General features: G+C 46.9%; 1 protein-coding gene across 2 annotated transcripts in view; it reads right to left on the bottom strand.

Moving 5' to 3' along the window:
• Positions 1-25,398, bottom strand: part of EPHX2 (epoxide hydrolase 2) — a 59,179-nt gene that overhangs the window by 5,658 nt on the left and 28,123 nt on the right. For both annotated transcript variants that reach the window (XM_033229322.1, XM_033229326.1), the window contains 8 exons: positions 24,168-24,263; positions 23,575-23,653; positions 21,903-21,937; positions 19,213-19,239; positions 17,633-17,718; positions 14,358-14,469; positions 2,392-2,463; positions 580-613 (listed from right to left, as the gene is read on the bottom strand). In XM_033229322.1, coding sequence (XP_033085213.1) covers positions 580-613; positions 2,392-2,463; positions 14,358-14,469; positions 17,633-17,718; positions 19,213-19,239; positions 21,903-21,937; positions 23,575-23,653; positions 24,168-24,263 — 541 coding nt within the window. The remainder of the gene's footprint in view (positions 1-579; positions 614-2,391; positions 2,464-14,357; positions 14,470-17,632; positions 17,719-19,212; positions 19,240-21,902; positions 21,938-23,574; positions 23,654-24,167; positions 24,264-25,398) is intronic.

Genomic DNA, 25,398 nt, shown 5'->3' with positions numbered 1-25,398 from the left:
AGTGAATGATGTCAAGGCCACAGTGCTGCAGCGAAAATAAGGTCTTGTGGGAAGAGTGCTGGATCTAGGGGCCATGGGGATGAGCTCCAATCAAATCTCAACTCTGACCCTTCACTCACACCAAACCCGGGAGGGAGACAAGGATGGGCTCCATGTGGGGGAATTGGAAACGTGGCGCCTGGATGGAGAGGAGCCAGTGGACTGCAATGGAGGAGACCTGGGCAGGGGACCCACCCCGCTCCACCTGCATACACCGGGTGAGCCCGTAGAGGTAAGATCTCAATCTTGAGGTCCTTATCAGCAGAGGGTGGATTTTGCCCCGGACAAGCTCTAAGACTCCTCCAAGCTCTTACTGTTTAAGATCTTGAAGCCACAGCTCCCTAAAGGGTAGGAACTCCAGGCTGTGTGCTCAGGCCTGGGGTTAGAGTCAGCCCTATGCAGGCCAAGGGGACCCTGGTTGGGCAACTTTAAGTTCAGAGCTGGAGGGCTCAGGGCTTCTGCCCATAGCAGTTAGAGGCAGAAACATCCATTTAACAATTAGCTGGTTCCGGATGTGGCTCTCCCAAGCATGTCTCTTACCCATTTCACAGACTTTATGCATGGATAAAACACTCTGTAGGAAGAAAAGAGAAGAGTTACAAATGACATCATGGGTGATGCAAAGGAAATACGCTCATCTGAAAACCCTGTTACGACAAATGACCTCTGAGTACCATGCAGACTGTAACAAACACATGGAACTCTTAAGAAAGCCAGGGACCCCCTCACAGGAGTCAAGTAAAGAGGGAGCTCACAACCAAAGCTCCGGGCTGAGACTGCCCCGGGTCCTTGCAGACCTTGGTAATGTGAAGACCTAGGTTTATCAACCAATAGGAACAAGAAAAGAGACCTTAGGCCTATGATGAGAAGTTGGAGATGTGATATTCCATGCCCCTCCATGGTAAATCCAGTAAATCTGGGGTCTCTGACATGCTATACCTTCAGTGAAAAAATTGATGAGAAAAAAAATCCCCTCATGATGATAAAGATGTTAAAGGAATTCATCTGTTTCAGCTTGGTACTAAGAGGAAACCAAAAGACACCCCCTTGGGAATTCACAGCTCTAGGCCTGCCTTCCCAACTGCTTGGATTTGAGTTTGCATTCTCTGCATGATCTGGAAACCCTCAAGGTATGAAGTAAACAAGAACAACAACAACAATAACAACAAAGTGAGCCTGGGCTGGTAATGCCCCCAGGATGCCTGGCAGAAGAAACCCTTAACCACTCAAGGAGTCATTTCCTCAAGCCCAATTGAAGCAGACAGGTACAGATTAAGTACTGCTGAAGATGAGTTTATAAACCAAATTTACAAACCCCCCCCCACACACAAAGCCCCCACAGCAAAAGGCAGCAAATGCAGCAAACAGTAAAATATGACTCTCCAAAAACATCAAATAATAGAGCTTGCAAGAGGGAGAGAGAGACAGAGAGAAAAAAAAAGAATTAGAAATGAATATACTTTAAATAATTGAAGACATAAAAGGAACTGAAAAATATGAATATAAGACTCTATCAAAAGAGATCAGAATGATTTGAAAAAGAACCAAATAAAACTTTCACAAATTAAAAAAAACTATTTATTGAAATCAATACTTCAAAGATGGGTTAAACTGCAGATCAGACACTGCAGTGTCCAGGATAATTAATTGGCTTAGATAATTAACATACAGGGGGTTAGACCTGAGGCTGACTCACAAGCAAAGACAGAATTTTCTAAAAGAAAACACCCTAAAATTCTATACTCAGATAAATGATTCTTTAAGATTAAAATTAAGATGTCTTCAGGCACCACAATTTGAATTTACTACCAACAGACTCTTATTGAGAGAACTACTAAAGGGGATGCTTCAGGAAGAAAGAAACTGAACTCAATGCAAATGAGTGAGATGCAAGAAGTGATCAGTAAAGAAAGTGGAAAATATGGGACAGTTTGAGCAGGAATTGACTGTATATAAAACAACAATAGTGATGATGACTCCTAACACGTAAGACTGGAGGGTGCAGGTTACAGAGTTAAAGGTTTTTAAACTCCTCTGCTTCAAGAAGAGAGTTGGGGACATCAATTAATTTTGGACTTGGGTAAACCAATTATGCATGTTAAAATGGTAATGGTAATAGCATAATTTCTAAGCTATCATTATTATAATCATTCTCTGACCTTGTGTGTCAGTGGGGATATACATTTTCCCATTAAGGATGGACCAGGAGAGTGGGGACCTCAATTACCCTGACTACAGAAACGAAAGAAAAGGAGGCCAGATTGCTACTCCTGGTCCCTGCCACACACTAGGTACCCTACTTCCTTCACAACTGCCCCCTCCTGTTCTTCTGCCCCCATCCCCACCTCTCACCTCATCGCTTGCTCTGAAGAGGCTTTTGAAAGTCCGACTCAGGTTCTGTTCCAGTTCAGCCTCAGCCACTCCCTAAAACAATCAAGAAAGCAAAATGAAGGACCCCCTAGAAATTGTGGAAACTGTTCCTCTCCTTCATCTGACTGAAAGCAAGAAGCCCCTACCTGTGCCCCATCTACCCCAAGTCTCATCAGAATAGCATCCATTTGAATTTTCATCTTAAAACATTTTTTTAAAGGTTAACATAAAATACAAGATGCTAACTGTAGTTCCCCATGGGAGGCAGGTTTACAGATGCCGCTTTCTTTGTGTTTTTCAATATTCTTAAAATGAGAAGGTACCACTTATAATAATCTCTTGAAAGGAATTGGGAGGGGGCTGGTAGAGGAACGGGTTGGAGGCTGACTGGTGGTAAGAAGAGAGGGGCTCCAAGGATTCTGAGAAACCAAGCGGAAAAGCCAAAAACTATAAGCCAAATGCTCTTCCATCCAGGCATCTAAATTTCACTATATTGAGGCCAGGAGTTTAAGACCAACCTGGGAAACCCCATCTTTAAAAAGAAATTTAAAGAATTTTTTTTTGCTCCAGAAACTTCAAACCCAACTCCTTTGATTTGGGTCTTCATTGTTACAGACCATTAGATTGCCAATGGATTATATTCCACAAACAGGACAGCGAGGTTTCCACTGTTAAAGAGCCGGGACACGTAGCCTTTCTGGTGACAAATGACCAGGTCCTCCCAGTTCTTGGGAGCGGTATGGCATCGAATTACCCAGTCGACGCACAGTTCTCTGGCTGTTTCCAGGTCTCTGGTTTGTGTATGGGGGGAATTCTCTGACCTGAACTTGCTTCATCAGTTCCACAGACACTGAGCTCCTTCTCTGGCAAACTGGACCAAGAGATGCCAATGTACAAAATACACCTCAGAACCTTCTTGGTGGACCAGAGGATGGGGGAGGGGCTTGGATGAAGACTAAAGTGAAGTGTCCAGGTCACTGAATGTCATGTGCTGAGGACTGGAGAGGAGATTCCTACTGGAGACTCAGGGTGTGGAGTCTTCCTCTCCTGCTTCCCCTCTCCTTCCTACCCCAACCCCCTCCAGGAACACTTCAGCAAAGCAGACACCAAGAACAGGGGCATGGCTGGAAGGTGATGAGAGATCCATCCATGGATCCTACTCTCCTAGTAGGGGTAGGCTGGTTCGTGGCTTTTTGGAGCATAAGAGGACAATTTTAATTCAATCTGTCTTTTCCGGAAGTTGAAAGACCGTGAACCTGAAAGCTATTCCAGATGCAGTTTAGGAGAAAACAGCTGTCCTGGAGGCAGAGATCCACTAGGGGCAACCATTCGGAAATAATAAAAATCTTGGCCGGGCGCAGTGGTTCACGCTGTAATCCCAGTGCTTTGGGAGGCTGAGGCAGGCAGATCACCTGAGGTCAGGAGTTCGAGACTGGCCTGGCCAATATGGTAAAACCCTGTCTCTACCAAAAATACAAAATTGGCCGGGCATGGTGGTACACGCCTGTAATCCCAGCTACTCAGAGGCTGAGGCAGGAGAATCACTTGAACCTGGGAGGCAGAGGTCACAGTAAGCCAAGATCTCACCATTGCACTCCAGCCTGGGCAAAAAGAGTGAAAATCCATCTCAAAAAACTAAACTAAACTAAACTATTTCTGCAACACAGCTGCTGAGGGACTAGTGCTACAGGAGGGAACTGAGTTAAGTGTGGTAATGCCAACTGACTCTCCTCTCCTTCCTTCTAACCACCCACCTGCATGCACCCAAACACCAGCTGAACTGGTCTGCAGGTGTTTTCTGAGCGGGCTTCCTTCTTGCTGGCCTCCCTGGTTTAACACATTGTGACCTTCACCAACAGCATGGACTTCTATCAGTTTGGCCTTCGACACCAGACCCAAACGCTGCCTTCTCCATGAGGTTCCACCTTTCCCACCATCAAGGAGTAACTCTGCTTTTCTTGGATCCTGCAGAGCCTTGAGTGTGCTCTCCTGGGATCCCCTTAGGGGCAGGAACTCATCCTGTTCTCAGCAGCATCTGTGGCTACCCTTGAGATAGAGTCAGAGGAGAGGAAGATCCTAAAGCCACATCCACGAAGCGTTCGTTCCAGCGACCTGCAGTCCTCAGTGCTTGCACATGTCGAGGGGTTACTTTTTTTAATTTTATTTTTTTAGATGGAGTCTTGCACTGTTGCCCAGGTTGGAGTGCAGTGGTGCAATCTCACCTCACTGCCAAGAGATTCTCTTGCCTCAGCCTCTCAAGTAGCTGGGATTACAGGGGCTGGCTACCACGCCCAGTTAATTTTTTGTATTTTTAGTAGAGACAGGGTTTCACCATGCTGGTCAGGTTAGTCTCGAACTTCTGACCTCAAGTGATCCGCCTGCCTCAGCCTCCCAAAGTGCTGGGATTACAGGCGTGAGCCACCACACCTGGTGAGACATTACTCTTTTTTGTTCTGCTCATCACTCCTCACAAGAGCTCTGGATCTGTGCAGTGGCAGCACAGAAGAAACAGAGACGTTGATCATCTGGCGGTGCTGGATCTAGGGTTGGAGATTTTCTGATGAAAGTCATGTCTGCCTGTTAATGACAGTTCCCTCCATTTTGTAAGATTCAATTATAATGGTGTCAATGGTGGCCTTCTGCAACATGATGATGAATGCCACAGCGGGAAATAGCCATGGGAAGAAGCACATTAAAGTGATGGATGGAAGCCCAGGTCAGCTCTGTGTGTGTGGCTGTTGGTCATCATTCCTATTTACTGAGAGCAGTCCTCATCACAGAAACAGCTGCTGTTCATGAGCTCAGGGGTGCATTTCAGTGTTTGAGGGAACCCATGGAAGCCTGGATAGGGCTTTGCCTCAAATGACCCTTAAAAGGGCAAACGATGTTAAAAAGTCAGTAAAGAAAATAAAAAAGAGGCCGGGTGGGTTGGCACAAGCCTGTAATCCCAGCACTTTGGGAGGTCCAGGCAGGAGGACTGCTTGAGACCAGGATTCGAGACCAGTCTGAGCAACAATAGAGACCCTGTTTCTACAAGAAATATTTCAAAAATTAGCTGGGCATGGTGGTGCATGCCTGCAGTCCCAGCTACTAGGGAGAGTGAGGCAGGAGGACTGATTGAGCCCAGGAAGTCAAGAATGCAGTGAGCTATGATTGTGTCACTGCACTTCAACATGGGCAACAGAATGAGACCCTGTCTCTTAAAAAAAGTCAGAGAGAAAAAAGGTAAATAAATCTGTTCACTCACATAAAAGTGCAGCAGAGCAATGGAAAGAATAGGATGAAGCTGTGAGCCAGAAAGGAGAGAAGATGACAGAAGATAACATTTGTCCTCTGCTTATGAACTTAGCTGAGACCTTCCGACTCTCTTTAATCTACAAAGGTAAGACTATATCTTTAAATCCTACAGACCAATGACTAATTTCCTGTCTGCCCTGGATAGGGGCTCCTCCTTTTGTGTCCTGTGCGCAGAAGTTAAAGGATGGACTTTAGAATCCAATAAACACCGTTTCAAGCCCAAGTACTGATAGTTACAAGCTGGGGAACTTCCTTCCCTAGAACCTCAGTTTCCTCATCTGTAAAATGGGGATTTTGTAAGGATTAAATGAGATAATGCCCATTTCTTACAATGCCTGACACGCAGAAGGCATGCCAATAAATATTAATAACATTACCTCCATTATTATTATTATTATTGTTTAGAGACAGGGTCTTGCTGTGTTGCCCAGGCTGGAGTGCAGTAGTGCAATCATGGCTTACTGCAACTTCAAACTCCCGGACTCAAGTGACCCTCCTGCTTCAGTATGCTGAGGAGCTGGGATTATATGTGCGCACCATGCCTGGGTAACTTTTAAAAAATTTTTGTAGAGATGGGGTCTGGCTATGTTGTCCAGGCTGGTCTCAAAACTCCTGGCCAAGTGATCCTCCCACCTTGGCCTCCCAAAATGCTGGAATTATAGGCGTGAGTCAGTGCACCTAGCTGATTTTTAAAAATTTTAAATTAATATCTAATTAGGGCTCTTTAAATGATATCATCTTGGCTTTAGATTGGGCCCTAGATCTAATGACTCGTGTCCTTATGAGAGAAAGAGGGAAACTGAGACATACAGAGACAGAGAAGGGAGAATGCCACATGAAGACGGAGGCAGGAACAGGAGGGATGCATCTACAAGCTGAGGAACACCAGGAATTGCCAGCAACTGCCAGGGCCTGGGAGATAGGCATGAAACGGACTCTCTCTCGGGAGCCCCCAGAAGGGACCAACCCTGCCAAGACCCTGATTTTGGACATCTAGCCTCAAGAACTGTCGAGAATTCACTTCTGTGGTTCTAACTCACCCAGCTTGTGGTACTTTGCTATGGCAGCCCCAGGAGTGGGAATACAAAAGGAGGAGCCCCTATCCAGAGCAGACAGGAAATGTGTCATTGGTCTGTAGGATTTAAAGATACGGTCTTACCTTTTGTAAATTAAAAAGAGTCAGAAGGTCTCAGCTAAGCATGTAAGCAGAGGACAAATGTTAACTTCTGTTATTTTCCTCCCATTTCTGGCCACCAGCTTACACTAAAGCATGTCTCCAGGGAGTATCTTGATGTGGGGGCTGAGGGGAGAGGGTGAGGAGGGAAAGGGGCCAGGGTCTTCATTACCCTGGGCTTAGGGGGGCCAGGCACCGTCCCCAGGAGCAACAGGCAGCAGGTGTGCCAACCACAGGGTAGGGTCTGGAGGGTCCCAGGATCCAAGGTGCCCTGAACTTCTCTCATACCCTCAATTTACTTTCCATGTGCATATTCAGCTCGCTGTCAGAGGAGCCCCCAGAAATGCAGGGCGCCACAAAGAAGATGGAGTTTTGTCTAGACTTTCCACTCAGCGCTGGAAGGGGCGGCGCTGTCAGTCACCTAATTTGCTAGGGGGGTGCCCCCACATTGGTGGGGGGCACAGGATTGCCTCCTGTGCTCAGCCCTCCTAACAGGGAGCACTCCCCTCCACCATCCCAGGAGTTTCTCCTCTTTAATCTTGTGTCCTTTCCAAGGTAGAGAACAGGTCTGCTGAGAGGCTGCACTTAATTGTGGCTGTTGTTTCGTGGGTGAGACAACGGAGGCAGCTGTTGAAGCCAAACTGCAGGTCCACGAAGCCCCCACTCAGCGCTCCCGCCCTTTACAATTAATGCCAAAGGACGCCATCCAGGAGGGGAAGTGAAGCCTCCACTGGTCAGCGGGCTGGGCCAGCGATTCTGTTTCATGCTCCGTCTACCTTGCCAAAAATGACTCCAATTCCTCCAGTCTGCACCAGTGTTCTCCAAGACAGGCCAGGAGAAACAGTGGGGTGGTTGTCCCTGAGGTCAAAAACGCCAGTGGCTGGAAGCATCTGAAATCTGGGCAGACAGCAAACGGCTGACCTTTGACTCTCTGCGGTGTGGCTGGCCAGATGAGAGAGAGGTGGACAGCAAAGACTTGGGGGGCTCTACAGAGACCCAGGGCACTGGGGGCCGCCTGCCACGTGCTGATGGGACCAGCTCTTTCTGTCCATAACAGCACTGAGCTGGGCAGCCCATTTCACAGAGGAAGACACTCAGCTCAGGGGCCTTAAGCACCCCGTTGAAGGTCAGGCAGATTATAAATGAGAACATCGGACTCCAAACCCCTCCATATTTGGTTCTTTTCACCACAACCTAACACAACACTGCCAATTTAAGACAATGAAAATAACCCTGCCAAGGGTTTCCTCCATAAAGGGCATAAAAATTAAAGTAACGGCCAGGCATGGTGGCTCATGCCTGTAATCCCAGCACTTTGGGAGGCTGAGGCGGGCAAATCACCTGAGGTTGGAAGTTCGAGACCAGCCTGACCAACATGGAGAAATCCTGTCTCTACTAAAAATGCAAAACTAGCTGGGCGTGGTGGTGCATCCCTGTAATCCCAGCTACTTGGGAGGCTGAGACAGAAGAATCACTTGAACCCGGGAGGTGGAGGTTGTGGTGAGCTCTGAGATCATGTCATTGCACTCCAGCCTGGGCAACAAGAGTGAAACTCCATCTCAAAAAAAAAAAGTTAACAATAATTAAAGCTTGGTGTGTAAGGTAGCAAACAGTGGCACTTTCTTTTAAACTATATTATTTGGCTGTAAAAAACAATCACAATAATGTCCCTTAACAGAGGATTACATAATCCATAGTCTACCTGTTACAAAACCCCATGCAGTCATTAAAAAGAATGAGATAAATCTATATGTGCTGACAAAAAAAAATCTGTGCAATATGTATTAAATGAAAAAGCAGCATGATTCCATTTATATGAAAAATTATATGTGTGTGTGTGCTCATACACACATATATTTGCTTAAAAATATTCAAAAATGGTTTTAAAATATTTCAAAAAATGTCTTGGAAATACCGGACTATTAGTAGTAGCTACTAGTAGGTTGTCAGTGGGCAAAGGGGGATTCAGCTTTTTCCTTTACACAGCTTAGGACTTTTTTTTAATAGTAAGCATGAATTACTTCATAATTTCAAAACAAAAACAAAACCTAAAACATAAACTCTGTAACTAATCACCAGCTGTCCCCATGGCCTGAAGGAGCTACTGTGTTCTAGAGATTAAGAAAGACTCAACATTTAGGGTGGCATGGCGGCTCTCACACCTGTAATCTCAGCAGTTTGGGAGGCTGAGGTGGGAGGATCACTTGACACCAGGACTTGGAGACCAGCCTGGGCAACACAGCAGGAAAAAAAAAAAAAAGAGAGAGAGAGAGAGACTCAGGGTTTGAGGGGAAACAAAATAATTTGTGGATGATTTTCAGCCAGGTAAAACTCTGCCTGTAATTTTTCTTTTCCCACATTTTCTCTCTGATCCTTAGTTTCTCATCTGGTTAAATACTTAAACAAAAGGGCTGTTTTATTTTTTTCCTTTTTTTTTTTTTTTTTTTTTTTTTGCTCAGGTTGGAGTGCAGTAGCGCAATCTCGGCTCACTGCAACCTCCATCTCCCAGGTTCAAGAGATTCTCCTGCCTCAGCCTCCCAAGCAACTGGGATTATAGGCATGCACCACCATGCCTAGCTAACTTTTGTATTTTTAGTAGAGGCGGGGTTTCACCATGTCGGCCAGGCTGGTCTTGAACTCCTGACCTCAGGTGATCTGTCTGCCTGCTGAGATTACAGATGTGAGTCACCATGCCCAGCCCAAAAGGGCATTTCTTTTGCCTGAAATCTGCCTCTAGCTTGCTATATGGTTCCAGACACATACATAGGTGCCTGCCACCGAGTCTTCCTCAAAGAAATACAAATACACACGTGCAGTTTAAGGAGGGAGAGAGCAGGGTTCACAGGATATCCTAGCCACGTTCTGGTATGGGGGGCTGAGGGGGTGTAAGTATCCCCCAGGCCAAGTGAGGACTTTGGGAATCCTTAGAATTAAAACATGGAACAGCTCAGCTGAAATGACCCAGCCGATTCCACTGGCCTTCGCTGTCAGAGCTGCCTGGTCTTCATGCTTTCTCACTATACACATGGAAAGCTGTCACCTCTTCTCTGAGAAGGAAAGAAAAACAAGCCTTTTTTGTTTCCAGCAGACTTGGCAGATTCCCAGGCCAAGACTCAGCACACTGGCTAAGGGTTCAAAGAGCTATATTGGAGCTGACTCTAAACTTGGAGTTAATCTAAGCCTCAGCCTGCAGTGCTCAGCAGAGTTGAGCCAGAAGTGGGGAAGACAGGGGTGGATGCAGTGGCTCACCCAGCACTTTGGGAAGCTGAGGAAGGTGGATCACCTGAGGTCAGGAGTTCAAGACCAGCCTGGCCAACATGGTGAAACCCTGTCTCTATTAAAAGTGCAAAAATTAGCCAGGCATGGTGGTGGGTGCCTGTAATCCCAGCTACTCGGGAGGCTGAGGCAGGAGAATGGCTTGAACCCGGGAGTTGGAGGTTGCAGTGAGCCGAGATCGCACCACTGCACTCCAGCCTGGGTGATACAGTGAGACTCTGTCTCAATAAATAATAATAATAATAAAATAAGTAGGGGAGACAAGTGTACCCACGGCACAGAAGGCGTCTTCCTTAGGCTGCCTGGGTCTGGAGCAGCCTCAGTGCTCCTAGGGAGAAGGAGGAGATGTCAGAAATGCCTCCTTCTGGCCAAGGAGGGAGTGGGTTAGGAGGTGGCAGGAAGGAGTAATTCCCAGCACCCACTATGCATCCAAGAGCTGTTCTCCACGTTATTGGCTTTCTTTGCTGGAATCAGCTTAAGTTTGACCTGGAGTCAGCTTAAGGTTGAAGCTATTACCTGTTTGAAAACCACCCAAAACCAAGCTTTTGCAGATGAGGAAACCAAGGGTCAGAGACGGGAAGTATCTTTGCCTACTCATTCCTTAGGGAGTAGGTACCAGGCAGGCTGGCAGGAACCCTTGTGAGTGATTTCTCCTCCAGTCCCAGTTCTGTGCCTGTTGAGTGGTTCCAGGGGCTGGATGCAGCCCAACCTGGTTGCTGGGTATCTTTCTGTGGCCAGATCACTAATTTGAATATCTAACATTTCCCTGCCAAGGCTCTTTGTTCTTAAGAACAAAACCGTCCCCAAAACTCTCACTGGAGATTTTAAACCCAGCTGCTACAACAGAATAGAAGTACTGATTTTTCCACAATAACTGTTAACAACCTTTGAAACAAAAAACTGTGCCTTGACAAGGGCTGTAATTACTAAGCGTCTTTCTCCTAAGGTCACTTTTGCCATCAGGATTTTGAACCTATCCCGATTTGTCCCTCCTCTCTCTGCTTCACTCCCCAGAGCACACAGAACAAAGCCCAAGCTCCCCTCCAGCACGGCTTAGTTGGAGGCATGGGCTTGTGAATCAAACAAGCCTAGGTCGGTATCCTGACCCAGTCATGTACCTGGTCTTGGGCCAGTTGGAGTTAAGCCCTCTGAGCCTCTGTTTGCTTGGCTGAGAAGATAGGAGAGGATTCTTTGTGTTTCTGTGAAGATTAGAACCATGTGGCATAGGAGAGCTCAAAACCAGCTGTAGCTGTAACCCACTGACAGATGACTGGATTAAGAGAAGGTGGTCTATACAAACCATGGAATAGTATTCAGCCTTAAAAAGGAAGGCAGTTCTGGCCCCTGCTACAACATAGGTGAACCCTGAAGGCATGATGCTAAGTGAAAGAAACTAGTCACAAAAGGACAAATACTGCATGCTTCCACTTACATGAGGTTCCTAGAGGAGTCAAAATCATACAGACAGAAAGTAGAATGGTGGCTGCCAGGGCTGGGAGGAGGGGAGATGAGGAGTTAGTGTTTAATGGGTGAAGAGCTTCAGTTGGGAAGATGAAAAAGTTCTGGAGGTGGATGTGGTGATGGCTGCACAACAATGTACATGTGCTTAATGCCACAGAACTGCACACTTACAAACAGGTAACATGGTCAGTTTTACATTACATGTATTTTACCACAATTAAAAGTATTTTAGGCCATGTGCAGTAGCTCACACCTGTAATCCCAGCACTTTGGGAGGCCAAGGCACGTGGATCACCTGAACCCAGGCTTTTGAAACCGGCCTGGTTAACATGGTGAAACCCCATCTCTATATTTTCACGCCTGTAATCCCAGCACTTTGGGAGGCCGAGGCGGGTGGATCACGAGGTCAGGAGTTCGAGACCAGTCTGGCCAATATGGTGAAACCCTGTTTCTACTGAAAATACAAAATAAATAAATAAATAACAACAACCAAAAACCAAAAACTAGCCAGGCATGGTGGCATGCACCTTAGTCCCAGCTACTCGGGAGGCTGAGGCAGGAGAATCGCTTGAACCTAGGAGGTGGAGGTTGCAGTGAACCGAAATTGCGCCACTGTACTCCAGCCTGGGCAACAAAGGGAGACTTTGTCTCAAATAAAATAAAATAAAATAAAAATAAAAAATACACACACAAAAAGTTAGCCAGGTATGGTGGCATGCACCCGTAGTCTCAGCTACTCAGGAGGCTGATATGGGAGGATCATCTGGGCCTGGAGAGGTCGAGGCTGCAGTGAGCTATGATCACACCACTGCACTCCAGCCTGAGTGACACAGCAAGACCCTGTCTCAAAAAAAAAAAAGTTTTTTTTTAATGGGCTAAATACCGTACGAGGACACATGGAGAAGAGGACTACCCACAAACCAAGGAGAGAGGCCTCAAGAGAAAACAACTCGACAAATACCCTGATCTTGAACTTCCAGCCTCTAAAACTGTAAGACTATGAATTTCTGTTGTTGAAGCCGCCCAGTCTGTTGAGCTACCTAGCCTTTGTTTTTTGTTTTTTGTTTTTATTATTATACTTTAAGTTCTAGGGTACATGTGCATAACGTGCAGGTTTGTTACATATGTATACTTGTGCCATGTTGCTGTGCTGCACCCATCAACTTGTCAGCACCCATCAATTCGTCATTTATATCAGGTATAACTCCCAATGCAATCCCTCCCCCCTCCCCCCTCCCCATGATAGGCCCCGGTGTGTGATGTTCCCCTTCCCGGGTCCAAGTGATCTCATTGTTCAGTTCCCACCTATGAGTGAGAACATGCGGTGTTTGGTTTTCTGTTCTTGTGATAGTTTGCTAAGAATGATGGTTTCCAGCTGCATCCATGTCCCTACAAAGGATGCAAACTCATCCTTGTTTATGGCTGCATAGTATTCCATAGTGTATATGTGCCACATTTTCTTCATCCAGTCTGTCACTGATGGATATTTGGGTTGATTCCAAGTCTTTGCTATTGTGAATAGTGCCGCAATAAACATACGTGTGCATGTGTCTTTATAGCAGCATGATTTATAATCCTTTGGGTATATACCCCCATCAAGCTACCAATGAGTTTCTTCACAGAATTGGAAAAAACTGCTGCCTAGCCTTTGTTATGGCAGCCCCAGTAAAGTAATACGCCCTCTGCACCACACACCACATCCATAGTCTCACCATTGAGACTGTCTCACACTAATGAAGGACATGGTGCTTTCATTCAGGCCAAAGGAAGCTCGTGGATTCCCACACACCAGGCTGTGGCACAGCAGGGCCCAGGCCTCCCCGTAGGATGCGGCCACGTGGGATGCGACATGTTGAGGTCTCTTCAAAATGCTGCTGGGAGCTTTTGGTGAATGAGTCCAGTTATTGCCTGAATCGCAAAGCTCCTTTCACACAGATGCTGTCTCATTAATGAAAATAATTGTTGGAGAAGAGTTACTCATTGAATCATAACTGGGATGTTGTGGTCTTGCTGGAAATGGTCCCTTCCAAGAGGATAAGAGGTGGAGGCTGGGAGAGGAACATGGGAGACACTCTCACATTCCTGATTAATTAATTACTTCCATTCCTCTCTCTCTGGAGTGTGCAGGAAACGTCTCTTATTCTCTCTGGATAATTCCCGCAAGTGGATACCCACAGAAGAGGGCAGCTGCAGCGGGGGCACCAGGCCAGGTGACGTTGACTCCTGATGCTGCTCTCAGTGAATTCCAGTTAACGGTGGCAGGGATGCCCCAATACACATATCAGCCATGTCCGGGGGCATCTCTGAAAGGCATCTTCGTGGCACATGTATTAATACCGAGAAACTTTCAGATTCTTCAGAGCACACGTGGGGTCTGCTGCAGGACTCATTGACCCTGGTGCCATAATCACCAGCCTTTCAGCCAGAGAACCAGGAGGGGTGGCTCTGCCTGAGCACTGAGCCCCCAAACTCTGCAACTGCAGAGACACTGGAGAAGCCATCCCTCCAGGGTACAACATGCCCCAGCCCTTCACCACCCAAACACACACGGAAATGTGCCATTGCCTGGGAAGGACCAGCTAGGAACGGCAGCCAGTTTCACCTGAGCCCATGTGCAAAACTGTTTCTGACTAATGCCACATAAAATTAAAGGGGACACAGATAAAGCAAACGAGAAGGAGATAGGCAGGGGAAAGGCAAACATGAATGCTCCCGTTGTTGCCCTTGGTGCCACACTTACTGGTTCTTGGAAGTAGAGCTGGTAATCAAATACCGGGTTGGCTTTGATACTCTCCAAAGGGGGCACGTTGGGATTTGCCGGTATGAAGGGAGTATTCAAACTGGCCACCGCCCTACAGAAATAAGAGGCAGCAAGACATAGCCCCTGTAAGAAGGCAGTCTTACAAGAGCCAGAAAGGACTCTGAAGTTCAAAACTGAAGCTCAGAGTGGGAACATTCTATGCACAAGGTCATACACTAGCAGTGAATGAGAGAATGGGATCAGAACATTAGAACTCAGGATTTTCGATTCCTAGTTCAGTGCTTTTTTTTTTCCCACTAAACTGCAGTAGTTCTCACCAACTTGCCTTAGACACATAGGAACATGCACACACACACACACACACACACACACACACACTACACATACTATAGCAACCCTGAGTAGAATATGGAGACATGAATTTCTCTCTAGTTTTAAAATACGCATTCATTTTTTTCCTCCCTTTATTCACTCACTGTGTCTCCTCTGGATTGAGCATAATTCTATGGTATATACTAGAGGAGAGAAAATGTAAAATGAATAAAAATATCGTTTCTATCCTCAAGGAGCTCATTATAATTTAATAAGGAAAAACAGAAAAACACACAATGACCTTATGAAATGACTATGACATGAGCCATAGAACAGCACAAAATAGCATGAGAGTTGGAAGGAGATAAGAAATTCCTGAACTGGGCGTCATGGAGGACCCTGAGGAAAAGGGAGCACTTGAACTTGGTTTTTCAGAATGGGGAGAGTTGGGGAGGGGAACAAGGCCTGGGAGGGGAACAACATGAGGTAGCCTAAGCAAATTCTAGAAGGGGGCAAAGCTTGCAGCTGTGTTCAATGGACCACAGAGTCAGAATGGCTAGAAGCCAAGCATGGAATGGGATATGTTGGACAATAACAACAGAAAGGCAGTAGGGAGCCTAGACATGAAGGGCCCTGAGTCTGAATTTAATGCTGTAAGAACCAAGAAAACCATGAGGGCTTCTCAGAAGAAGGGAGGGTGGATTCGAGTTGCAGTCAGAATGATTAATCCAGCCCTTAGAGACCACGTGGACACAGAGGGAGAGGTCAGGAAGATTAATCAAGCACTGATAGACCATATGGACACAGACAGAGAGGCTAGAAGCCAGGAATCCAGCCAGTAGACCACTGACTTATCACCCGAAGATGGAATAGGATACTAACAAAAGGAATAGAAAACATGGACGGGCGTAGTTGTCTCATGCCTGTAATCCCAGCACTTTGGGTGGATCTCTTGAGGCCAGGAGTTCTAGACCAGCCTGGCCAACGTGGTGAAGCCTCGTCTCTACTAAAAATACAAAATTTAGCCAGGCATGTTGGTGCACGCCTGTGGTCCCAGCTACTCGGGAGGCTGAGGCAGGAGAATCACTTGAACCCAGGAGGCAGAGCTTGCAGCTACACTCCAGCCTGGGCAACAGAGTGAGACTCTGTCTCAAAAAAAAAAAAAAAAAAAAAAAGGAATAGAAAAGGGGATGAATTTGAGAGGCAAATACAGCTCATTGCTATCTTTCCTTTTGTTCACTTTAACCAGTATGTCGTGCAGTCTGTAGGGTCACGTTTTGGTGAACCCAATTCTTAAGAATCAAGCTCTTATTTCCACTTTGAATGAGAGAGGGGACAGAGAAAGAGAGAGGGAGAAGCTAGAATATACTATGTACCCACAAGAAATTTTTAAAAAACATTTAAAAAGCTGGAGAGATGAACACAACAATAGCATGAAAACTTTAACAATATTTTAGGAAACATTTGATTCTTTTTATTCTTTGATATAATCCTATCATTTGAGCCAGGAGTGAAGCAGAACAAAGTTTCCTGGTAGTTCCAATCTCGGAAACTTAGCCAAATACAAAATAACTGGGTTAGTTAGGGAAATTCAGATGGCAGCTGAGGATGATGTTTCTTTAACTTGCTAAGATCAGAGGCTGAAATGGGAAGTCAGACAGGTTTAACTGCAGCTCACCAGCTCAAACGGCCCAAGAGACTACAGAGTCTCTGGGGCCCAAAACCTGCCATCTGATAGCTCTCACTCAAGCCATGAAATGCTGGTCTAAGAATGATTATGAATGAAATGGTGGGGACCATGACATGCCGGGCTCACTGGACAGCTGCACAGCATTTTCTGGTTGTGGAGTCAGGCAGGAGTTACCATCACCACTTTGTGGTTGAGAAAGCCCAAGCCTAAGAAGCGCAGTGATGTGTCACACAGCCAATCAGAGCAGATTGAAGGCCACACTTTCTGATTCTCAGTCCAGAACTGAAGACACACCTGTTGTACCCCTCAAGCTCAGCCATTATCCTCCTGTATTCCCACTGGCCACTCGGGCCCTGAATTATCTGTCCCATTGCCTGTAAGTGGAACAGGTGCTGCTTCCTAACACATTAGCTCATTAGCTCATTAGGCCCTTTTTTTTTCTGAAACGGAGTTTCACTCTTGTCGCCCAGGCTGGAGTGCAATGGCACTCACTAACCACCTGAACACACACGGAAATGTGCCATTGCCTGGGAAGGACCAGCTGGGCACGGCAGTCAGTTTCACCTGAGCCCATTTGTAAAACTGTTTCTGACTAACGCCACATAAAATTAAAGGGGACACAGATAAAGCAAACGAGAAGGAGATAGGCAGGGGAAAGGCAAACACGAATGCTCCCATTGTTGCCCTTGGTGTCACGCTTACTAGTTCTTGGAAGTAGAGCTGGTAATCAAATACCAGGTTGGCTTTGATACTCTCCAAAGGGGACACGATGGGATTTTTATTATTATTATTATTATTATTTGAGACAGAGTCTCACTGTATCACCCAGGCTGGAGTACAGTGGCGCGATCTCGGCTCACTGCAACCTCCACCTCCCGGGTTCAAGCGATTCTCCTGCCTCAGCCTCCAGAGTAGCTGGGATTACAGGCACCCACCACCATGCCCAGCTACTTTTTGTATTTTTAGTAGAGACGGGGTTTCACCATGTTGACCAGGTTGGTCTCGAACTCCTGACCTCAGGTGATCCACCCACCTCAGCTTCCCAAAGTGCTGGGATTACAGGCATGAGCTACCACGCCCGGCTAGGCCCTCTTTTCAATGTGTCACCAGACACTAAAGAGTGAAGACATCACCTTCCCAGATTACCTACTTGTTTTTGAGAAGTTTTCTAGGGTTAAAGGTCTGAGGAACAATTCTCACAGGAGCCCAAGTCCAGCCTCCCCCAAATCCTTATTGCCTAAAGCCCAATTACCTCACTCTCTCCGGGTAGAAGAGAGCCATGGACCACACCAGCATACCTCCCCAGTCATGGCCAATGAACACTGCTTGAGAGAGGCCCTAGAGAAGGAAAAAGAAGGGAGCCAAACGTGAGGAGGTTTCTGGAATGGGGTGCTGAGAGGTTCAGCCCTCAGCCAGCCCCTTGACACCAGGGCCTCCTCCTCCAACCCACAGCAGCTCTCCAAATGCCCACTCTTCAAACCTCTCCTCCCTCCACCAGCCACAGACCCTCAACACAAATAGCCAGCCTTTTACATCTGCTTAGGAGACCGAGGCCACAGGCCATGGGTTCCTTGTCCCTCTCTACCTTCTCTCAAATCAAATTTTCCTTCATTCTTTTCTCCTTTTTCCTCTCTTCTATCTTAAAAGAACTATAACTTACCTCTTCATGTTAAAAGTATGTCTTTTATCAAATGATTATGCTTCTACTTCACAAAACCCTACTTTTTTTGGAAGCTCTCCTCCCTTAAACAACCATTAAAAGTCCCAAAGCATCTTTAATCTCTCTTTTTTTGCTGCCGGTACTGACAATGACAACGTCAACTCCTTTTCATGGAGCAGCTATAGCCACATGTCGCTTAACAAGGGAGACACATTCTCAGAAATGTCAGGTGGTTTCGTCATACAAACATCACGGAGCAAAACCTAGATAGCAGAGCCTATCCACACCTCCCTCCACACTGACTCCACTGGTAGCCACCACAGAGTCACTCTCTTAACAATAAGGGACACCCTTCTAGACAGAAGACTGTACAGAGTCAGGACTGGATGGCCACTCTGGGCCATGCCCTGTTCCCTGTCCCCATCACACACAAGAGTTCCAAACCTAATCCCAGGAAACTGAGAATCTGCAGAGGGCAGGGACCACGATATCCTCACAGTCTCTTCCCTGCCGTGTCAGGCACAGCACCCTGCTGGTGAATCAGAGGTCAGCGTCCTAGATCCTCTCTGACTCCCACATCCAATTAAGAGGCCCTAAGTCCCACGGCTCCACAGTCCTTCCCTGTCCTCCATTGGTGCTGTCCTGGCTGAGCCTGACCCCTCCGTCCATTCTGCCCCCCGACCTCACCTGGGGAAGGGGAGGCTGTTATACCATGCAGTCTTGAGAGTGGGAAGTGTACTCTGCAAAAGCACATTCTCAGCTCACCACTGCTGATTTGCTTTCATTTGGTATCGAGTTTGACATTCCCGACAATGTCAAATACAAGCAGTAGGTTCTAGGAGTTTCAGAAGGGATGAAAGTTTAGAGAGATGGGAAATATTAGCCTATGGGGTATTTTCCAAACTTCTCTACCTGATACTCAAGGCTGTCCTCCCTGGTCCCATTCCCTGGAACCTGCCTTTCATTAAAGGACAAAGAAACGAGCTAATCTCCTCCTTGCTCTTTGCCATCTGTTTCTGTGATTTTTCTCTGCCCATGTCCACTATGCCCTCAACTGCCCCCAAATGTGCCCTCCCTGCCCGTGCACCTCTGCTCGAGGCTGACATCTTTTCTTTAATTACCCAGGTCCCAAAGGAATTCTCCAAAGATATCAGTTCAAAATAATGACTTACCAGTTTATCCAGGAAGGTTACCATCTCCTAAGAAAGAAGACACACACAGGCAAAATCAGCAACCGTACCCGCCTGCCTCAGCCTTTATGATGGGCTGAACTGTGTCGTCCCCAAAACTGCTGTGTTGAAGTCCTAAACCCCAGGGCCTCAGAATGGGATTGTTTTTGAAGATACAGCCTTTAAAGGGGTGATCAAGGTAAAATGAGATTATATGGGTGGGCCCTAATCCAACGTGTCTGGAGTCCTTATAAGAAGAGGAGATTAGGCCAGTGGCTCAAGGCTGTAATCCCAGCACTTTGGGAGGCCGAGGTGGGCGGATCACAAGGTCAAGAGATCGAGACCATCCTGGCCAACATGGTGAAACCTCACCTCTACTAAAAATACAAAAATTAGCTGGGCATGGTGGTGCACGCCTATAGTCTCAGACACTCGGGACGCTGAGGCAGGAGAATCACTTGAACCTGGGAGGCAGAGGTTGCAGTGAGCTGAGATCGCACCAGCCTGGACACTCCATCTCAAAAACAAACAAACAAAAAAAACCCAAAAATTAGCCGGGCACGGTGGCAGGCACCTGTAATCCCAGCTCCTCAGGAGGCTGAGGCAGAAGAATCGCCTGAACCCAGGAGGAGGAGACTGCAGTGAGCCGAGATTGTGCCACCATGCTCTAACCTGGGTGACAGATCAAGACTCTGTCTCAAAAAAAAAGAAGAAGAGGAAGAGATTACGCTGGGTGCAGTGGCTCACACCTCTAATCCTAGCACTTTGGGAGGCCAAGGCAGGAGGATCCCTTGAGCCCAGAAGTTGGAGACCAGCCTGGGAAATATAGGGAGACCCTGTCTCATATTAAAAAAAAAAAAAGAAAGAAAGAAATGAAAAGAGAAGAGGAGGAGATTAGGACACAGACACCCACAAAGGGACGAGCATATGAGGACACAGGAAGAAGGCAGTGTCTACAACCCCAGGAGAGGCCTCAGGAGAACCAACCCTGCTGACACCTTGATTTTGGACTTCCAGCCTCCAAAACTGTGAGAAAACAAACATCTATTGTTGAAGCTGCCTGGTCTGTGACACTTTGTTACAGCAGCCAGGCTGAGCAGTGCAGCCATCCATCATTCAGCAGCCTTCATGACATCACCCTTCCCTTCCTTCCTAGCATCCTCTCAGGAACCAAGCTGACTCCAAACATGCACAGTGAATTATGCAGTGTACACCAATACATATCCCTAACTATCCCATCACCATTGTAAGACAGCAAGCCTGGGCTCTTCCCTGGAGGGGGATGGAAGACAGCTGCCCTGTAGAGCTTGCCCCCGTGCTACTGCAGGGGAGCAGTGAGAGGCTTGTTCCATCCTGGGGACAACACATTCCTGTCCCCACCACCCACTGTCCTGACACAGAAACTGGCTTCTTTTGCTGAGCATCATCTTTTGAGGGTTCATTCCTGCTGAAGCTTGCACCAGCACGTCATTCCTCTGTACAGCCGAACAGTGTCCCACTGTAGGGATGGGCCACATTTTATTTATCCATTCATCAGCTGATGGACATGTGGGTTGTCTCCATTTCTGGCTGTTAGGAATAATGCTGCTGTGAACATTTGTATCTGGGTTTTTTTTGTGGACATATGTCATCGATTTTCTTGGGTAAATACCTAGCTGTGGATGTACTCATGATTTTCAAAGTTGGAACAGGAGGATGGGAGCACCATCTTGTTTGTTTTTGGTAAAAGGACTTTCTTCAAGAGACCAGTTCTCCTAAGTGACCCAATGTGCCTGTCTCAAGAATGGATTTTGATGGAAATAAGCAAGGTCCAGGTTAGAGGACAACAGCAGGATAGGGGCTCCTGGGGTCACTGGTGAGACCTTGGTAGGACTTTGGGGGAGACACTCGGGATCAGGAGCAGCAGAGTGCAAGAGGCAAAGACTGGGAAACTGAGGAAGGAGGAGCAGCCCTGCCTGGAAACGGAACTTTTACCCATGATTGCTTCTGAGATGCCAAAGCCAGCACATGAAGCTGAGGGGCACACATGAGGGAGAGGAGCCCCCCACCAGGGCTGTGACTCAGAGATGGAGGTTTTTGTAATCTCCGTGTCACCAGCAGCATTACTAGTTCCCCAGCTAATCTGAGGACTGTTTCCTCCCCTGGGCTCCCCCAGCCTTTGCTTTTGCTCCTGAGCTGCATGGAGGTTTGGGACCCAGTCTCTCCTCACCTTGGCCTTGGCCTCCCCTGCCAGTACTGAAGTGAGGGGCCCCTCTACAGGATGGTGCTTACACCCGTCTTAGAGCAGGAAGTCCATGCTGGTCACCAGTCTGCAGAGGTCTGGCCTAGGTCTGGCCAACAACGTCTTTACCAGAACAAAGTGACTTTATTCAATGCTCTAGATGGTGAGGCAATCGAATGCAGTACTGCAGGCTTCCAGAATGGCTCTACTGGCTGTTGACCTCAGGCAACTACCTTTAACTTCCCCTGACTCAGTTTTCTCTTCTGTCAATTGCTTGAAGGAAGACCTGGCACACAGTCAATGCTGCATACATGTTGGCTGTCATTCGGAAATACTGTTCTACTTTCAGTAGGAATTTACACCCAGTGGCTGTGAAATGATGCTTCCCTAAAATTTGAATGGATACCCCAGCTTCGGGTTTATAGCAACAAAAAAGCAGGATGGGGAAGATGTTACCCAAGATCCTTCTTACCTTACATAACACTTCCATGCAATATTCTTCTATTTCTGCAATTAAAAATAAAAGAAACATATTTAATTCGCGTTACTTAAAATATATCAACACATCAAAAGGGCCGTTTTCCAAAGAAAACCAAACACCAAACAAAAACAACAACAACAAACCCACAAAAACTTATTAAAGCCTTAGACTGAGGTAGACCCAAGTGTTTATTTTTGCTTTTGTTGCCTGCGCTTTTGATGTCATATCCCTCCGTGAAATCACCGCCAAGACCAATGTCAAGCTTTCCCCCTGTGTTTTCTTCTAGAAGCTGTACAGTTTCAGGTCATACATCTAAGCCTTTCATCCATTTTGAGTTGATTTTTGTGTGTGGTGTAAGATAAAGGTCCAATTTCATTCTTTTTCATGTTTCCCCACCACCATTTGTTTGAAGAGAGTGTCCTTTCTCCACTGTGTATTCTTGGTACCCTTATCAAAGATCAGTTGACCACATATATGTGGATCGACTGCTGGGCTTTCTATTCTGTTCCACTGAACTACGTCTGTCTTTATGTTTGTATCGCACTGTTTGTATCATACTATAGACTTGTAATATAGTTTGAAATCAGGAAGTGTGCTTCAAATGCCTCCAGCTTTTTTATTCTTTCTAAAGGTCACTTTGTCTATCTGCGGTCTTTTGTGGGTCCATAAGAACTGTCGAATTGCTGTCTCTATCTTTGTAAAAAATGCCATTGAGATTTTGACAGGGATTGCATTGCATCTGTAGATTGCTTTGGGTCACATGAGTACCCAAATCAATGGGTAGTAGCTATTATTTTTAAAAATAATAGCAATTTTAACAATAACAGTATTTTAACAATAGCAATTCCAGAAAGCAAAAAGAAAACGAACAAAAATAGAGAAAATCCAAGAGAAAAAAATGTCAAATAAATAATTCATGAAAAGTTACAAGAACTGAAAGATAAATGTACCCAGCAAAGTAGGTCTCTACTAAAAATCCAAAAATTAGCCGGTGTGGTGGCACACATGTGTTGTCCCAGCTACTTGGGAGGCTGAGGCAGGAGAATCACTTGAACCTGGGAGGCAGAGGTTGCAGTGAGCCAAAATCACGCCATTGCACTCCAGCCTGGGTGACAGAGTGAGACTCTGTCTCAAAAAAAAAAAAAGAAAGGAAATGGTGGTGCCATCTGTAACATGGAGGAAGCTTCAGGACATTATGCTAAGTGAAAGAAGCCAGGCACAAAAGCACAAATGCTGTATGATTCCACTTATATGAGGTCTTTAGAGGAGTTAGATTCATAGAGACAAAAAGTAGAAAGGGGGTTGCCAGGGGCTGGGAAGAGGAAGAAGTGAGGACTGAATACAGCCTTTCAGTTTTGCAAGATGAAGAATGTTCTGGAGATGGATGGTACATTCTATGTCCACCATCCCCCATGATCAGTGGGAGATCCCTTGGAGCATGGGCCTTTGGGGCTGCTGTATTCATTCCGAGTGTGGGGGCAGGGGCATCTGAGGCCCAAAGTGCAGAGACACAGGGCACTGTAGGAGAGGAAAGAGGTGAAGTCAGATTCTCTTAAGGGGAAGGTTACTCTGATCTGGGACCAGGGAAAGCACTGAGGTGTGGAGCGCTCAGGCAGGTAGAAGGCAAGACCAGCACGAGACAGCTGTAAGACAGCGCACCCACCAGGAGGAGCAGACGACTCTCCATAGCCTTTCATGTCCATAGCTATGACCCGGTAACCTGCCTGGGCCAGAGCAGGGATCTAGAAAACAAACAGGCACACTCCAGCACGGTCCCATCAGTCCTAGGCGGATACTCCCTCTTTGCTTCCCTCCATCCCCTTCTTCCTGTAAATGGCTCAAACGAAAGAGCCACAAGGCACTACCTAGTATCTTTGCCATGGGGCTGCAATGAGCCCATTTATACAGGGCTGCTGTGGGTGGTGGCGGGGCTTGTGCACGGGAGAAATGCCACATCTAAGAGAGCATCTTTCCTGGCAAAGCTCTTGCAGCTTTCTATACTCATTACAGAGAGTTGCCAGCAGGGGGCATGGAGTGTCTTAAAGAAGTCTGCCCTTTCCTAATCTGCAAAGGTGCCTCGTGGCCTAGCATAGCCCTGAGGTCTGGAGTCACCCTCCTGCCCCAACCTGGTCACACTTTGGAGACAATGCTCCACTGTAAGGTTTCAGCTTCCTCATGACAGTCCACATCAGGCCACACCATCTAGACTCCCCCCACCTCACCCTGACCGGCTACACCTTCCCCAGCTTTCCTCACCTGGTACCTCCAAGAATACCAGCTCTCGGGAAATCCATGGCAGAGGCACACAGCAGGGCCGGAGCCCAGCTCCACAAAATGCAGACGGACCCCGGGCTGTGGAAGGGAAAGAGGAGCAGGCAGCGACCAAGCACCAGGCCCAGTGGACCCAGGCCCCACAGCATCTACAGAATGCCAGGGCCATTTCAGTCCATTGCTGGATCGCGCATGACCCAGATTTCTCAGTGAAAGACCCCAGTGTTAGATGAAAATGGCTGAGAAGAGGCCCTGGTCAACCTACTCAATAAAAACAGGTGGCTCTCACCATAACCTAAGAACTCTGCAAAGATTATGATGTTGGAAAACAAAACAACACACTTCTCTTTCCTCTCTACAAGGCCCCCACACTCTCAGAATGTCTGGTGCTGTTGTGATGCGTTTTCAGTATATTACACAGGGGGCTGATATTGTGCAGAGCATAATAGTCATGGTCATGTGCAGAATACCGTTGCAAGATTTTTCCTTAGTTCAGCTAAAGACGGGGTCCTTGTCCCACGGTCATGAAAATATAGGCTTGCAGACAGTTTGAAGCGTGAGTAAACAGCAGGGTTTTATTGGGTGAAAAGGTGGAAAAGGGGGAACAGGGACTCTGCAAAGCCAGAGTTCCTGCCAGAGCACTTTCCGCCTCACTGTTGGCATCCCAGTTTCCACACAGGAAGAGGAGGGGCCAGGCTCCTCCCTGCTGCAAAGGGCAAGAACTTCCTGAGGTTCCACTCCAGTGCACAGGCTGTTTGGGGTTTCTCTGGGGACCCCCTCCCACCTGGCTATCTCAATACCATGAGTGTTTCATTAAGAGCTGTTTACTTCTTAAATAGGAAATCTGTTCAAGCTTTGCCACACCCACAGTCTTTCTGGGGGCTATGGGTGTAGCAGAGACTGTGAGGGCTTGACAAGGTCTGTGTTCCCATCTTCTTCCAGGCACATGGTAGCATCTTACAGAGCACCTCCCCCTCCTACAGTACAACTGAGCTCCGGCCAGTGTCTCCCAGAGGAAATGTGACTCTGATTGTTCTCCTGCATTTCCTTTAGGATAGTGGAGATATGTAATTGGGGTAAGAACAGGGCACTTTGATTATTTGGTTCATTTTACTGGATCCCACCATAATAGTCAAGGCTGGTTAGTGGCTGTAACAAACACCCTGCATCCAGGAGGTTTGATCCAGAAGGTGCTGCATCCAGGGCTCACAGGAAC

This window comes from Trachypithecus francoisi, unplaced genomic scaffold, assembly GCF_009764315.1.
Source record: "Trachypithecus francoisi isolate TF-2019V2 unplaced genomic scaffold, Tfra_2.0 Contig01440, whole genome shotgun sequence".
Classification (NCBI taxonomy): domain Eukaryota; kingdom Metazoa; phylum Chordata; class Mammalia; order Primates; family Cercopithecidae; genus Trachypithecus; species Trachypithecus francoisi.
Note: the sequence above shows the minus strand (reverse complement) of the source record. Positions and strands in the feature narration are given on the sequence as shown.